At 41.7% G+C, this 17,245-nt stretch overlaps 1 protein-coding gene across 1 annotated transcript in view; it reads right to left on the bottom strand.

The window, feature by feature from the left end:
- Nucleotides 1–17,245, bottom strand: part of NALCN (sodium leak channel, non-selective) — a 310,211-nt gene that overhangs the window by 77,648 nt on the left and 215,318 nt on the right. Inside the window, exons 16-17 of the mRNA XM_047720335.1 lie at nucleotides 7,405–7,541; nucleotides 5,098–5,236 (exon numbers count right to left, since the gene is read on the bottom strand). Of these exons, the coding sequence (XP_047576291.1) occupies nucleotides 5,098–5,236; nucleotides 7,405–7,541 (276 nt within the window). The remainder of the gene's footprint in view (nucleotides 1–5,097; nucleotides 5,237–7,404; nucleotides 7,542–17,245) is intronic.

Here is a 17,245-nt window from a genome sequence, read left to right on the forward strand (position 1 = left end):
TCCGCTTGGAGCACCCTCCTCCTGCACGCTCAAGCTTCCTGCTCCTGTAAGGGGGGTTCAGGGGGTCCTGTGTCAGGTTCCTGCAACACTTCCCACTCCCATGCATTTACACATGTTTCTTTCCATTAAACACCTCTAAAGGGCACAGCTCACAGCTCATGCAGTGCTGAATTCCCGTGGCCCCGAAGAGTGAATAACAGGTGTTCCCTAAACGTTTGCTGAATGACTGAGTGAGCGTGAAGACTTACGGAGATGAAAAGGGTAAAGAAAACGTAGTATTACTTGGATCGCTTTCCTCATTTTGTGCATGGGTTAGCTGATAAGGGTGAAGGCTTACTATGGGAATCGCTACATGCTTAGCAGTGAGGAGGCAGGTATGAGAGAGGACAGACATTGCCCTATTGTCAGGGAAACACTCCCTGTTCTTTATCACGTGACTTCCGAAACTGTACTAGGAAGTGTGCGGGCACAAGGGGGTGGCTGGGACAGACCTCATCCGTGTGTCTGTCTCAGGCTGTCGTGACTGTGTGGTTCCCTCATGTTCTCCAGACACTGTGAGGTTCTGCCCCCTGACATGGCACGGCAGCCAAGACAGCAGGGCAGAAAGGTGGGGGAGCTCAGCTAAAGGACGGTGAGAGTCCCCATATCCGACCATGGAGGGGAGCGAGAAACCCTGCCTTCACGGAGATGACTCACTTGGGAGGACAGAGTGGGCTGCTCCCATTACCAAGTTACTGGAAAAGCAAGGTCACATCTCAATTTACTAACAAGTACTCTACTTAAGAAACCCAGAGTTTAATTGCAATAATAGGGACAAAAAAAAAAAAATAGGAGTAGAAAACCATTGCCTTTTGCTTGAAAATTAGAAAAACTCCTCTCAAGACATGTGGGTTATCCTTTAACCAGGAGGAGAGGAAACCCCTGGTGGGTGCCCCAGGTGGAGAAGCGGGAGGAGAGAGGGATGGGGGAATTAGCCTGGGGAATGCCCGTTTCTATGGAATCGGAAAGGGAAAGCACTGTTTCCTGTCCTTTCCCTTTAGGATCTGCAATAATAACATAAAGATTTTATGTTTTTGCTTGCTAGTTTCCGATGAGGGGAAGGACAGGTGTTTTAAACAACATGATAAAGGTAATCAGAACCATTTTTAACAACACGGTCTGCAAAGCAAGGTTGCCACGGAGTTACTCGGGGTTGTTGGAAGCCAGGGTAAAGACTGGGAGAAGATCCTGCCTGCCTGGTGCTGTCACGTTTCCAGCGTCGCTTACTCAAAAACATCCCCACCTTTTGTTGTCAGGTTTTTGTTTTGTTTTATCTTGTTTTATCCCTTTACTCAGGATCTTCAGGTTTGTGGGCACTCAGTGTTCTCCTGGGCAATGGGAAAAGTGGTTCCCTCTAGTCTAGCGGGAGTCAGAAGTTCCTCCTGACAGGTAATCGTGAAAGGTGACATTTTCTCTTAATGTTCCTCTTTTTCACGTCATGGGAATCACTGATAAGCCAGCCCCTCATTGACTTCTTATTTCTTACTACTCTTTGAGGAAAAACAGCCTCAGTTTGTGTTGTACGGTGCTGGGGGAATTTCTTCACATCGAGTGAGAAACCTTGCCATCCCCTTGACATGGCTTGGCATTTCCGAAGGCCGCCAGGGCTGTCACAGAAATGTCCAAGTGCTCACTGAAAAATAGTTTAACAGAGGAGCTAAGAGAGGTATGGTCTCTGTTCAGGATTTTTGTCCTGTGTTTCTGTAATTTTATGTGGCTTTAGGGTTTCTTAAGACAAACAAAAAAGGCTTGGCATATTTAAAAATTCAAAACACCAGACTGCTCCCTCTTCTATTTCTGTCCCCCTTATGTATCCTCATGTTGAAATTCGTTAAGTTGGTTCTCTGTTTTGGGTTTTCCTGGCTGATGGCCCTCAACAAAGACAAGAGGTTCCAAGTATTTATGAAGAATGGCAGAAGCTGATGGCAGCTGAGGCTGGAAACCCTGGGAACTTGAAAGGAGGGAAGGTGACTTTCCCGGAGGCCTAAATAGAGCCAGACCTTTAAGAAGGAAGGGTAGCATGGTACAAATCTTGCTGCTGCCACCATACCAGGGTAGGTGCTCCTGAGATGAAAATAAAATATGTTCTCTACATCTCACCTTCCCAACTGGAGGATGGACCCAGAGAATGAAGCTCATGGTGGGGGGGTAAATGACATTAGCCCAACTGTAGGTTACCTATCATGGGCCAACAAGGCTTGCATGGGATGAAGGCCAACCTAACCGTCACTGGTCATGTTCCTCATGTAAGATCACATATGGTGTGCTGGAATCAGCCAACCTTATAGTTTGGGGACTGCCTGGGGTCTTCAGAAAGTTCTAGTCTCCTTTAAGATGCTGAGTGATGTGGAGACCACCAAGAAGCCTGCAGTTCTTTAGATTTTAGGAGATTACAAGAAAGCCTCATTTATAAGATTACAGAATAAAACTATAACTGTTATCTTCCTTTTGGTTAGTTAAAAAGAACTGTCAAATGAGAAGCTAAGAAGAAGCCACAAAAATATAAGGACATTAAGGCAATCAGAAATGGCATTTGAAATTCTATGTGACCTAACCCAGGGATCCCTGGGGCAGGGATGGCGGCAGTCACCCAGAGGGGTGCACAGAATGTGCCAGAGTCTCCTCAGACCACCCTTCAACCACCTCCACACCTGCCAACAACTTTTTTATCTTCTTCCTCACCATTTCAAAACACTCTGTTCAGGAAGTGTGAGAAACATCACGTTTGCTTTCAGACAGAGAATAAAGTTTCATGGGCTAATTTCAATTTTGTGTTTCCAGTGGGATAATGTTCTTAGTGATGTAAAAAAGCAGGTGGGGGATTTATGCAGACTTTGGGCATAACTACTATGAGCTCTTGGTGCTCTTCCTGGAGATAGCAGGTCGGAATCACAGCCCAGGCTAGGGGTGCATTCCACACCTCTGGCCTAAAGTCTGCTTCTGATATAAATTATAAAATCAAACAATCTGTGTTCTAGTATGAAATATGCAATTTCAGGCTGATTGGCTAAAACCAGGCCATTATCCTCGCACCCGATTATCCACCAACACGAGCTCTTTCGCGTCCATATTGAATGAAATATAACTGAGGACAAGAATGTGACAAATTCACTATTAAAAAAAAAAAGTTGAAGTCCTTAAGGAGGATATTGAGTTCATGTGCATGCATTTTGTGATTTCCCACTCAAAATTTAAAAGCAAAGGATGCTGTTAGTTGAGATCAATTTAGTGGCTTGGGAGATTAAGTAGAACAATTATTTCAAAAATACAGAAGAAAAACAGAGAGATGGCACTCATAAGAGAAAAGGTAAGAGAAAAAAGGAGCAGATGGAAAAGTAATCATTGAACAAGTAATAAATGAAAATTTTCCTGATAATATCTCAGTCTACAAACTGAAAAGACTCCCCAGTTATGGCAGCTCTGGTGAGAAAAGACATACAAAATATATCCTGGTAAGGTTTCTGAACTCCCAGGATATGTAGAAAGTCTTAAAAGCTTTTTCAAACCAGGAAAACCTACCAACAAACCAACCACCAAAGAAAAACCTAATTACCTTCAAATGGAAAAAAAAAGAAATGACATCAGCATCAGGCTTGTCCTCTGCAATATTGGAAAAGAGAGAGAAGTAACATCTGTAGGTGACTGAAGAAAATCAATAAATGGAAACCCTTGAACAAGAAGAGACATACTACAGGGAAATCATCATCATCATAGTTGAGAACAAAATCACAGAACCTCAGCAGAGGACCAGATGCTATGGAGAGGGAAGGAAGAGACATGGGGAGGGGGTAGGAGAAAAGAGGCAGAGGAGAAAGGCCCAGGTAGGAGGAAAGCCTAATCCTTGTGGGATGGGGGTGGGGGAACAGAGAATCTTAAAGGATGAAGGAGCTGGTATTTGATTTTCATGTGATAATGAAGAAATACAAATTTGATCATAAGCAACAGAAAAAGGGCAGCCACAATTCAAAGGAATAAAAAAATAAACTAAGACTTCCGGAGTAAAACACTTGCAAGTGAATTAGATGCTTTTATGAACTCTAATGTTCAAGACCTTTTACAAAATCTGTTATTGATCTTTTCTTTCCTTTCTTTTTTTTTTTTTTTTTTTTTTTTTTTTTTTTTTTTTTTAGAGGGGGAGAGAGTGAGTGAGTAGAGGAAGAGGGAGAGACTCTTAAGCAGGCTCCACGCCCAGTGCAGAGCCTGACAACGGGGCTCCATCTCACCTCCCTGAGATTATGACCTGAGCTAAAACCAAGAGTCAGATGCTTCACCCACTGAGTCACCTGGGCACCGCAATCTCTCTTTTTCTAACTGTGGAATCTGAGGAGAAAAATTCCCTATCCACTTTTCAATGATCAATAGATAAATCACAACATGAACAAGCTAACATACATAGCAATAATTCCTGCTACATACTAAGCATGTGGAAGTTATTTTGACTGATTTCAGAGAAACTTGCTTTGGTTTTTTTCCCCTGAAACAGTAACTGGAATAAACATGGTCTCTTGCAACAGGCAGCATACAGCCACTGTTAAACCTGGGCTGACCATTAGTAATCAGTCTTCTGCATGTGAAGGAAATGCAGGGTTGGGGAGGCTCTCTACCTCTCAAAGTCACAGGGCTGCTATCTGGCATGGCACAAAAGCTGATGTGGAGAAATGTGAAATTAAAATTCATAAATTTACAAATGTTAGGTTTAACGATTTCTTCTACAAACAAAATTATTTCCTTCATTGTTCTCTTGAGACATTAGATGTCAGGACCCCACATAAGCCCAAAGTTATATAGTTCTTTTCTCTATCGTATATGCTTAAGAAAACTTTGGTAATTTGAAGTAGTGATTCTTACTTTTTCTTAATTTAAATTTCATTAGTTAACATTTAGTGCAATCTTGGTTTCTGGAGCAGAATTCAGTGATTCACCACTTCCTTACAACACCCAGTGCTCATCACAACAAATGCCTTCTTTAATCCCCATCCCTCATCTGGCCCATCCCCCTCCCACCTCCCTCCACTCCCTCCACCACACTTCTCTATTTTCCGTCGGTAAGATTCTTACTTTTTGGTCGATGTATTTGTTGTCTTCGATTGCAGACCGTTTGGAGTGATCACATGAGGAAGAGGTGGACGGAAGGCTTCGTAAGAGGCAGCAGGTGTCCTGTTGCTGACGATCAATGAACTGCTTCATGAAACTTTCCCTTTGCAAATGAAGTACACACATGTCAAGCATTGTTAATGAAATGAATGGTATTTTACACTGATGTGTTTGCCTGAGCTCAGATAAAGGTGACAAAGGTTCAAAGAAAATAAGACACATCATGCTAAGAGTGGTGTTTAGACTTAGATAGCAAAGTACTTAATTTAAAGAAAGCTTCTGAATTTTAAGCAGTTTTCTTTAAAAAACAAAACAAAACAAAACAAAAAACTAATGTCCCTGAAATAACTTTTAAGCAATAATTTTCAGTCATTGATGGTATTTTTTTGAATCCCATTGTGGTAAAAAAATTTTTTTTTTAATCCCCTCTAAGACTTGGAAGAAGTAGTTCATCTCTCTGACTTCTACTCATCATAAGAATCCTCAAGAGATAATTTTACATTGAAAAACTCAAAATAACTCAAAAGAAGCTTGCTTCATCTGATCTCCAAAGCATGGTGAGAATTCAAATAACATCTTTTCAAATAACCACTAATCTTGAATCTAATTTGTAGCTCTTTTATACTTCCTATTTTGAAGATAAAATTTTTTAAAAATCAGAAATGCAAATATATTTCCATTTGAATTTTAAATATTATGGCACCATAACCAGTCTCATATTTTTATAACCCTCCACACAATTATTTTTAGAACTAGTTACATTAAAATGTCATACTGGGGGCACTTGGGTGGCTCAGTTGGTTAAGCAGCTGACTCTTGATTTTGGCTCAGGTCGTGATCTCAGGATCGTAGGATTGAGCCCTGCATCAGGTTCCTCACTCAGCACAGAGTCTGCTTGAGATTCTCTCTCTCCCTCTCCCCCCACTCTCACTTGCACACATGTGCTCTGTCTCTCAAATGAATAAATAAATAAAATCTTTGGGAAAATGTTATATTTCCATTATGCTAAGTGAAATAAGCCACTCACAAAAAGACAAATGTTATATGATTCCACTTACATGAGGTGCCTAGAATAGTCAAATTCATAGAGGCAGGAGGTAGAATGGTGGTTACCGGGGGTTAGCAGTATAGGCAATGGGGAGTTACTGTCTAATGTGTATAGCTTTTTGGTCTTGCAATAGAAAGAAAAGGGTCTGGATGTAGATTGCATAAGAACATGAACGTACTTACCACTAATAAACTGTACCTTTAAGAAGGATTAAGATGATAAATTTAATGCCATATGTATTTTAGCACAACATTAAAAAAATTAAATGCACATGCAATGCCAAAAAAATAAAAAATCTCATAATGCAACTGTTTTGGTTCTATTTGTAATTTTTGAGCTACAACTGAAATAATAGCCTTTAATTACTAAAAATAAATGTTTTAAAACATCATTTACGCAAATGCTTCACTGAAGGGCAGAGTGGTAGGAAACCAAATTAGTCTAAGTGGGAAATGCCATGTTTTTTCTTTTAAAAATGGGAAACAAGGGGCCATTAGAGCTTGAGGAGAAAGTGTTGGACAAGCCATCTCACCAGGGTTTTCCTTCTAACGTTGTACCCATGCTAAATTAAGAACAGGTTAAAGATGAGAAGGAACGAGGTACCATTTTCTCCCGTAATAGTTACATTGTTTACGATGCATAAAGAAACAATAACAGACTTAACATGCTTTTAAGCCAGTCTTTATACAGCAATACTGTTCTTGTCTAAGATGTATGAAAGAATTTTTAAGCTTAAAAAAAAAAGTGGAAGACAAAACCTATCGTAATCAGACATGACATTCTAAATGAACGCTATTACAGTAATACAGAAGCCCAACTGGTGGCATTTCTCTATTTACTTGAGAATAAAAGGCCACAAGAGGCACGTTTATCCTTATATGGCTGAAGGTCAGAGGTTGGGGTCTACCTGCAACCTTGAGCATCTGTGCCAGTTACCTGGGGAGTGGAATCCCTGAGGGGCATCTCAGGGAGAAGCAGGTGGAAGCAACCTTCTTGTTTTGGCGAATGCAACCGTCAAATGTCAAATGACTGTTCTGAATATATTGCTTAAAGGGGACAATGGTTTTTAAAACAGAGCTAGAGAGAGTAGGAATAGAAATAACTTAAAAATAGAAAAAAAATACCCTCTTTCAAACATGAATTTGAAAGAAGGGCTGAATCAGATTTAAGATAAATCCCTGACAGTGTATGTGGCATATACAACGAAATAAATGGGTTAATACCTGATTTTAGGAACGGTAAAATCTGAAGGAAGCTTTGAGATTTTCACCATTTGCGGTCTGTTTGGAAATTTCTCAAAGATTCGAAGTCGCAAAGGGAGCTTCTCTTTGGTGTCCGCGTTCGCTTCACTTTGCTTTAACTAAAGAAAAAAACAGGCAGAAGGAAAAGGGGAACTTACTGTACTCTCAAGTCCTAGGTGGCCAGGAGCTTTTTTTGCATCAGGGGAACAGGGAGTTGGCGCACGACGAACGGTAGATGGCAGCAGAGTCCCACTAGTGCACGTTCCCGCCCGCCACCTACCGGCCCAGGGTGCGCAGGAACTTGAACCACCCGCAAAACAAAACCCAAACTGAACCAAGCAAAAAACTAAAGCAGAACAAATAATTCGAAGAAAAAAAAATTAGGTTCTTTTATTGCTAAATATAAACCCCCTTTCACACCAACCATTATTTTTATTGTTTACTTATCTCTAGCATATACAGTAACATGACAAAATTCATTTTATACAGATGTGTGCTAGAACAGCAAACCAGAAGAATAAAAATAAACGGAACTCCAAAGTCTCCTAAGTGGTAATACGTGTCAAGAGCGAAACCGTCAAGAAAACGGGTCATTTATTCCAGCAGATTCAAAAAGGAAAGCTCAAAATGGAAACAACGCATTTGGTACCTACAGGGAGACTTGTTTATGTCCTTGTAAAGATGCTTGGGAATTATTACATTATATGTCCTAAAATATCTTTGCAGGAAATGACAAGCAAACGGTATTCATCATCTATCATCTATCTATGTACAGGATGGTTTTTCCATTTTTCACATCTGTTTAATATTTCTACAAATTAGAGGTCAGGGAGCCTGAGACATGACATCATTAAATGGCACCAGGGCTGAGTGAAGGAGCCGTCGTAAGGGTAGATTTGGCTGGCATAACCCTGGCCTGAAAATTGGAGCAGGGTGCTTCTACCCTTCTCATTGCACCTTATTCTCTCTCTGAGGCTGCCTTCTCTTGCAACCTCCCTTACTTCTCTCGGAGCTCTCTATAGACAAGGCTACCCTCTCCACGTGCACCCATCTCCGGTTCCGCCCTCCAGCCTGCATCTCGGAACCCTGATCCTGTCCCAGGGTCCAGCACATCAGGCAGCCTCTCTGGGGGGTTCGAGAAGCATGTTTCCAACACCAGCAGCTTCTCATCCCTTGCTGGGTAGACTTTTACTTTATAATGCCAGCCTGTCTCCGGTTTGTGGAAAGATGAGCAGGGGAGGCGGAGAACGTTATAACTCTTATAACAGGAAGAAAGGTGGCAACTCTTCCCTCCTCCCCAAGCGGGGGTGTCCAAACTGGCCAGAAAGGACAGGAGCGCTGCGTTTGGGGGAACACCCAATTTCAATCCAATATACGGCTCAGTTGTCCAATCGGTTGTGAACTCATAGTGAGATTATAGGCTTACTTCTAGTTCAGAAAACGTGCCTCATTTCTCGTCGACTTCAGAAACTGTTCTTACATTTCTGTTTTGTATAGTATTAATATTTTACTGAAGCCAACATATGTCTTATTTAATGTGGAGGCCTGTCCGTGGATTTCTGACTTGGGTGGTGACCTCATTTGGAGAAGAGGAGCCTGGTGTTCGTTGCCTTCCTCTTTCCCGGATGGAACCCCCCGCAGCATGATCCCAATCATCTGATGGCTCGGATGGTGAGAGTGATGAGGAATTAGCTCCCCAAGGTGCAGAACACAGACTGCTAGCATTTCCATGAGATACAGGCAATTAAAAAAATGGCTCCGGGGGTGCCTGGGTGGTTCAGTTGGTAAAGTGTCCGACTCTTGGTTTTGGCTCATGTTGTGATCTCTGGGTCGTGAGATCGAGCCCCACAGTGGGCTCTGCGCTCAGCAAGGAGTCTGCCTGGGATTCTCTCTTTCCCTCTCCCTCTGCCCCTCCCCAGCTTTCTCTCAAATAAATAAATCCTAAAGCAAAAGAAAAATGGCTCCATATATAAACAAAGAAATTCATAAGGAAGAGACTTATTTTCTGGCATAACTGGCAGAAAGATATTTGTCAGTGGTAAGAAGAGTACAGAGAAAAAGAAAACGCAGTTAATATGTTAAGTCAGACCAGAGAGAAAGGCGATTATATAAGACCAAAGACAGGCCGAGAAGATGGGGCAGAAATGAGGTATTTAATTCATGCTTTTGCTGACTCATTTATTTACATATCAGTAGAGTCACTTATGAATCAAATCCCAAAGGCCAGGTTCCCTGTTTAGTTCTGAGGATACACAAGTATCTAAGACACAGTATTTGCTCTCATGGAGCCCACATTGTAATGGAGAGATGGGTCTGTACACAGATAATGACAAACATAATAGCTGTTCTGGCTGAGGTACAAAGTGCCAGAAGCTCAAGGTAAGGAGCAAAGGGGGAGAGGAAAAAAAATAAGATGATGCTACTTTTATTTCCAGAGGCTTCTCCCAGGATGCTGGAGGCTGGACTCTCTAAATCAAGAAGCCAGCAGGGCTGTGCTCTCTCTGATGGCTCTAGGAAGGAGTCCTTCCTTGACTCAGCTTCGTGGCAATCCTGGTGTTCCCTGAGCCACGTAGCTGCCTCACTGCGTTATGTGCCTATGAGATCACAAGGCCTTCTTCCCTGTGTGTTTCTGGGTCTCTCTGGGTCTCCTTTTCTTTTCTCTGACAAAGATGCCAATCCCTTAAATTAGGGTCCACCCTAAGGCAGGGTGATCTTGACTGATCATGTCTGCAAACGTCTAATTTCCAAATAAGGTCCCATTCTGAGGTTCTAGGTGGACATGGATTTTGGGGGTTCACTACCAAATCCACTACATAAGGTAGTTGAAATTCCAGTGTGTGGTGACTTGGACACTGTTTCTCTTTACCCTGAGATTATCATGGCTAGGAGGACAAGTGTCTCAGGACAAGGATCCTTGCAGGGGGCGGGTGTGTTTCATTATTCGTATTCAGGGCCAGCTACAATATTTGACACAAAGTAAGCTAAACAAATATATGTGGAATGACTAAGGACACAATCACTGGCAGAACTACACTCTTCAGCAGATAACTTGCAAATGAAAGAAAGGATTTTAGGTCTATCCGGAAGGATAGAGAGATAAGCAGAAAATATCCATTTGCTGATTGAATACATTTGTTGGGGTGGGGTGTGAGTGTCCCTAGATTCACAGAAGAGAATAAAGTCAGACTCTTTGGCGTTTCACCTGAGCTTCCTGCTACCATTGGTGAACCGATAAATGTTTGGAATAAGTTTAGACATAATATTTTGTAGCATTTAATCAAATATCCTAGAATATCATGGTTAATATGTGTAGGTTACCAGTATTAAAATATAGTCCCCTTGCCTAATGTTTTGTTTTATCTTTTAAAAAGATTTTATTTATTTGAAAGAGAGAGAATGAGAGAGAGAGAGAGCACAAGAAGAGGAGGGTCAGAGGGAGAAGCAGACTCCCCACTGAGCAGAGAGCCTGGTGCGGGATTTGATCCCAAGACTCCAGGATCATGACCTGACCCAAAGGCAGTCACCCAATCAACTGAGCCACCCAGGCACTCCTGCCAAATATTTTTAAAATGGAACTTATCTCATTCTACTTTGCGTTAGAGTTACTTATTCCTTCCCAAACTTGTAAACTATTCAGGGAGAAGATTCTATTTTAATTTACTTCTTTTTAAAAGAGATTTTATTTATTAATTTGAGAGAGAGAGAGTGAGAGAGAGCACGAGAAGGGGGAGCAGCAGAGGGAGAAGCAGGCTCCCTGCAGGGAGCCTGGTGTGGGACTCAATCCCATGACCCTGAGATCATGACTTGACCTGAAGGCAGATGCTTAACCCACTGAGCCACCCAGGCACCCCTATTTTTTTTTAAAGATTTTATTTATTTATTTGACAGAGAGAGATCACAAGTAGACGGAGAGGCAGGCAGAGAGAGATGGAGGGAAGCAGGCTCCCTGCCGAGCAGAGAGCCCGATGCGGGACTCGATCCCAGGACCCTGAGATCACGACCTGAGCCGAAGGCAGCGGCCCAACCCACTGAGCCACCCAGGCGCCCCGGGCGCCCCTAATTTTAACTTACTTCTATGCTACCTTCTAGACAGTAGAAATATATAACTGTGAATCAATGAATTAGAATTCATCATGAATTGGTGATGGAACTGTAAGACCACAAGGAGCAAAGGAGAAGGTCTTTTTGATGACACAGAAGGTTCTTCAGGATCCTGCAAATCATCTCTAGTGGCAGATGTCATGGCTCCACAGAGGCACAAACGGGCCCGTTAAACCAAACAAGGACTGGTGGATGCATGGATGGCAGATGTGTCAGATCTCACTGCGGAGGCACTGGCTAGAGTCTTCTATGAGCAGGAAGCTTCTTTGTGAACAGCAGCTGCCATGTGCCCTTTCTGCTGTTCACAGTTAAGCAGCATCAACCAGAGAGGAACACACACAGCCAGTAGCCCAGCAAATCCTCTCCCAGGCGCACAACTACCAGAAACATACCCACACGTCCACTGCAGCCTCACCAGCCCACGGCGGTGCCCAACCGTGCACTCCTCAAATGTCCATTGTGACATTTTTATGAATTTGAGTCAATAAACTATATCCAAGTACAAGGATCTGGGTGAATTTTACACACTAATGTTGAATGAGCGAATCCTGACAACGCCAACGAGGACATCCTGAATGATTCCATTTATAGAGAGTTAAAACCACTGGTGTATCCTACGCAGTGTCTGGACAGTGGTCATGCCGGGATGGGGTGAAGTATTGTGACTAGAGCGTATATGGGGAGGGATCCTAAGAGAGAGTTGATCTTCTGGGTACTGGGTGTGTTCAGTTCACATAAGTTCAGCAAAATGCCTTTTTCTAAATGGATCATAGAGTGCAGTAAAAAGTTTAAAAGAAAAAAGGACCGATGATGGAGTGGAGCAAAATCATCTAATTCTTACTTCACTGTGATGAATCACCATAACCTGGACCATTTCTCCTTTCCCAGTCCATGCCCTTGGCCAAGACCCAAAATGAGAGAAAAAAGGCCAAAGAGCAAGATGGGACTGGCATGTGTGCAGAGGGTGCGGGGTGGGACAAAGATGAGGCAGCCAGGGTAAACCGAAAAGTACCACCTGGTTCTTAGAAGACACTTTCAAGTTTCTTAATACATGATAAACCCTTTTAGGCAAACTCGTCCCCTTTCTTGCATGTAAGCACAGATTTCCCCACGATTAAATGTACTTTGATGAAATGAGTAATATGGATTATGTTGAATATACAGGATAATAATTTAAGATCAGTATACCATACCACAAAAGAAGACCTTCTAACGGATAGTCATTATAATTGTAAATGTTCACTTAAAAATCATTCCAAAGATCATAACCCTTGAATGGAAGGAACCTAGCAGAGCAAACCCAAGATTTTAGTCTTTATGTTGAAAAAGCTCATGTAAAGACCAGCACAAAGGAAAGAGTTAATAATACCTTCAACGGAGCCCGAAGTCTGGCTGCCACGAATAGATCTGATGATAGATTTGTAACAGACTCACATGGTTAAACCAAACCAAACCAAGAAAAAAAAAAAAAACTCCACATTTGCAAAAAAGAAATCAGAATCCAAGAGAAAAATTCAAACCTTGAGCTTTAAAATATATAAATCATCTAAGCTCAGTGCTATTCTGTGGCTCAGCATCTGTCTCAAGGAGATACGGTTACACGTTGGGCGGCTGAAAGCCTTTTGCTTTCCTTGTGCTTCTCAAGAGAGTCTGGTGTAATTGCTCTGTGTGACACACACCCTGTTCCGCCTCATCGCTTCCATCTTCCGTATCCCAGCCTGAGCTTTCTTCTGTTAAAATATTCAAACATTATTCAGTTTTCAGTTCCTTTCTAAATGCTGCAACAAATAACTGAATTGAAGGATTATGCTAAATAAAAATTTTTGTAATTTCTGGTGTGCTCTTTGCAAAGAAAACAATTTAAAAGGCATTCAGACTTGGGAAAGATTCTCATTTTAAAATCTAGCTCACGCTAGTTTGAAAAAATGCGCATAGACCTGTAGGTTAATGTAGCTGAAGAGTATTTTTTGGCAGTTCGATCTATGAAAAATGACCACATTACAGGCAATCTGGAGAAAGAGGTTCCTCTCTGTTACCTGAGTCAATTAAGGCTGAATTCTCTTTGCTTCTTTATCCAATGGCTTTGGCCAGTTTTGCCGGATCTGTACATGACACAGTAATTCAGAACTGAGACTCTTCCTAAAGCATAAACTATTATTTTTCCAGCAAGTTTCTCTTGCTATTTTGCAACTGTGATTTTACAACCCCCATTGCATGGCTTCTGGGTTAAAACAGATGGGCTATCTGGAGTAATGATCAAACGTGTTGTTTATTAATATCCCTGTGTCCCTGTGTTCCTATAAAACCTCGATCTGAAATATAAAGATTATTTCTCACTAGGTTGTTGAGTCCAATAAAGAGTTTCTTAGAAGGGAGGACATTTTCTTTTCTTTTCCTGGGCAAAAGGCCATCAGCCACATGACTGAACATAGATAGCACTATGATACACGTTAAAACAAAGTGTTTTAAGTCACTAATTCTCCCCTCCGCCCCCAACTTTTATAAAAAATCTGGAATATATCCAGGACTTCCAAGGTCAAATTGGAGTTTTATTGATACACACTGGAGGGCTCTATTTCTTGGCTTGTGGACGGCAAAATATACCCTTTTAATATGACAGCTGGCACCACAAAATATTCTAGTAGCTTCATAACATCAGTTGATGGATATCATGCGGTATTTCTTTCATGACATCGTTCAACAGACTCAGAGTGTTACTCAGTCACCCTTACAACCTGGCCCTGAAGAAAATGGGGGAGAGAAGGGCTGTTCTTTGGGGAGCTGGTGCCCTGGGGACTTAGGTGGCTGTTTTGTGCTTCCCAATTTGGGAGACCAGCAGAGCACTTATAAAGCGCTCTTACTTTATATCGTCGTATGAGATCCCTAAGATGTACACAGCGCCAAACCTACCATCTTACAGACTTGACATGTCCTGAAGGTTACTTTGGGGAGCAGTCTAAGTACCAGTTGCGACAAAGCTAGGCTAGCCAAAAATGTAATGTAAGTGTAATGTAAATGTAAGCAACATTTTTGTTACTTAGAAAAATGTAAGTAAGAGGGAGGAAAACCCTATTCAAAACCAGATACCAAACTATATTGAATAAGTAAGTTTTCTTTATATGATGGTCCCTTGAAATCCTATTAATGGACCTAATACTTTCGTAGAGATAGGAGTAATGAACAGTTTGCTTTTGGTATTTTTTCCCCCCCTAGTTCCCAAACACCTCTATTTTACATTATATTTCTCTTGTGTTGTTCAACCAGACACAGTTGTTTCCATTAGGAAACTTACTGAGTCATAGAAACATGTTCATTATGATTAAAAATGCATTTTTTGCTTCACTTCAGATGAAATTATATTAGGATTCCATGTAAACTAGATAGTTGGTTCTTGTTATGAGACAAATATTCAGTAAGTAATAGGAAAAAGCCCACACCAGAGGGAATTCACTACATATATATATATGTATATATGTGTGTGTGCATATATGTGTATATATATGTGTGTATATATATATTTATGTGTGTATGTACGTGTATATATATATATATATATATATATATGTATATATATGTATGTATATATATGCTCACATAATTGTCCTCCCTGCTTTGATTTAGAAAACACTGGAGAAAACATAGTCTCCATAAAAACAGAAAAAAAAGTAAGAAGATGTGGATTTAAAATTTCTTCAGTTTTACAATCCCTTAACCACTTTGGATTTCAACACCCTCAAATGAAAAACGAGGATCCTCCTTCTTTTATATAAATGCCAGATATATAAGTGAGATAGCATATTGCCTATAATTTGAATTACTCAAGGGAAATGTGCTATAAAACCCACAGCTCTCACGATGTCACTGTAAGTACTAGCTCTGCAGGAAAGTGCTCTCATCTCAGCAAGTGGGGACGAATGCAGAGGACACTCACCCACTGGGCCGTCCACCCCCTCTCCTCCATCCAGCGTGGGACTCCCTCAACCTTTCCCACTCTCCAGCTTCTGCCTCTCACCGTGTGGTTTATTTTCTCAAGACTCATGATTTACATAGAGAGTGCCGGGCATTTCTCCCGATCTAGTGTTCTTCCCCGGTCCCCTCCCTTTTCAAACTTCTGCTCAAAACAGTCTGCTGTTCCTCTTCAGTACCTTCCTACTCATCTTCTATCCTCTCTGGTTTGGATTCAGGTCTCTCTCCAGCCCCTAGGAGGGAGGATGTTCTCACCAGTCACCCACATTTCCCGTGCTGCTGAAGCCAGCGGCCACTTGGGCATCTTGGGTTTTTTGTTTAGTTTTGTGTTTGTTTGTTTTTTTGATCTTATGCCACTCCTTAAACTCCCCTAACTGGGTTTCCATCTTGCCCCTTGAATCCCATTTTCTTTTCAGAACACTTGAAAAAGAAACACCATCACGTTCCTGGTCCTTAAAGTAACGCAAGGATGGTCAGTTGTGTGCAGAAGCATAAATGGCATAAATGACCTCCTTTACCCCCCACCCCACCACCACCCCATGCCTTCCTTGCTCTTTCTAATCCAACAATATTGGCTTGCATGTCCCTCCCACAGTCCTACTTTAGGTCACGGATGTGTGCCTGCAAACGTACCTCACTCCGCGCCCCCTGTGCAACACACGTTCCTTCTACACTCGGTTAACTCCCTCAAAACCATCTCCTCCAGGAAGATTTCTCAGAATAGCAATAATTGGGAGTTGAATTAGTAAACCTGAGTGCTAGATACTATGCTGGACACTTGGCCTCGCTGCCATTACTCAATCCCTAGTTTAGCCCTGGGTGTAACTCTGGGCTCTAGCATGTTACAGATATGGAAACTGAGGTCACAGGAGCTTACATCAGCCACCCAAGGTCGCCCGGCTGCAAATGGGAGCACGGGGGTATGACTGCAATCTTTCTGATTCCGGAGCCTGAGCTTCTAAAAACTGTTTCGTACAGCCTCATCAAAACAACATTTTCAAGCAAGAGATGCAAGAGATGCATTTTTCCTTCTGCAATTTTGTACCTGCCGTTTCTTGAATATGGAATATTTTCTCCCACTTTGCTAACAACATTCATCATTTTTAGACACATCTTCCCTCCCTGCTTCAAATCTGAATTAGGCATGTCCTCTCTGACATTCCTTGTGTTTTCTACAACCTTAGTGTTCAGGCCTTTACACCATAACTTCCTAATTATGTGCATGTCTCCCCTATTAAGACAGCACATTTTAAATTAAGAGCAGGACTCTGTGCCATGTGGCCTCACACCACACATTTACACACACAGGACAAAGATAACACAATGGTGATGAGATGGGAGAACAAAAAAAGCAGAATCAGTGGAGTTCTAAAGACAGGCCAAAGTGGCCTGTTTGTGTTATTTCTCCTCATTTTATTATCCTTTTCTTAGGTTCTTCACAAGGTGGAAGCAGCCATATTTGACCAGTACAAGCAAGTCTCCCAATTTCAGCTGGGTTATTTCACTGATAAAGATGAAGAAAGAGAAGCGACAAGCCTCATCAGATTTTCTATTAGAAACAAAATCATAGAGAGTGTTTGGGTCCTGATGAAAGGCATGCTCTCAACTTTTTAAGATCAAAAGAGCATAACTAACTATAAATTCTATATAACATATTCACGGTCTACAGTTTCACAGATGTATGCATCTTTGCAGCAGACCACATAGCATTGAATTTATATTTATATGTTGTGTTATTGGAGCTTACCATAGAAAA

The sequence above is a fragment of the Lutra lutra genome, chromosome 3 (genome assembly GCF_902655055.1).
Source record: "Lutra lutra chromosome 3, mLutLut1.2, whole genome shotgun sequence".
Taxonomy (NCBI): Eukaryota; Metazoa; Chordata; class Mammalia; order Carnivora; family Mustelidae; genus Lutra; species Lutra lutra.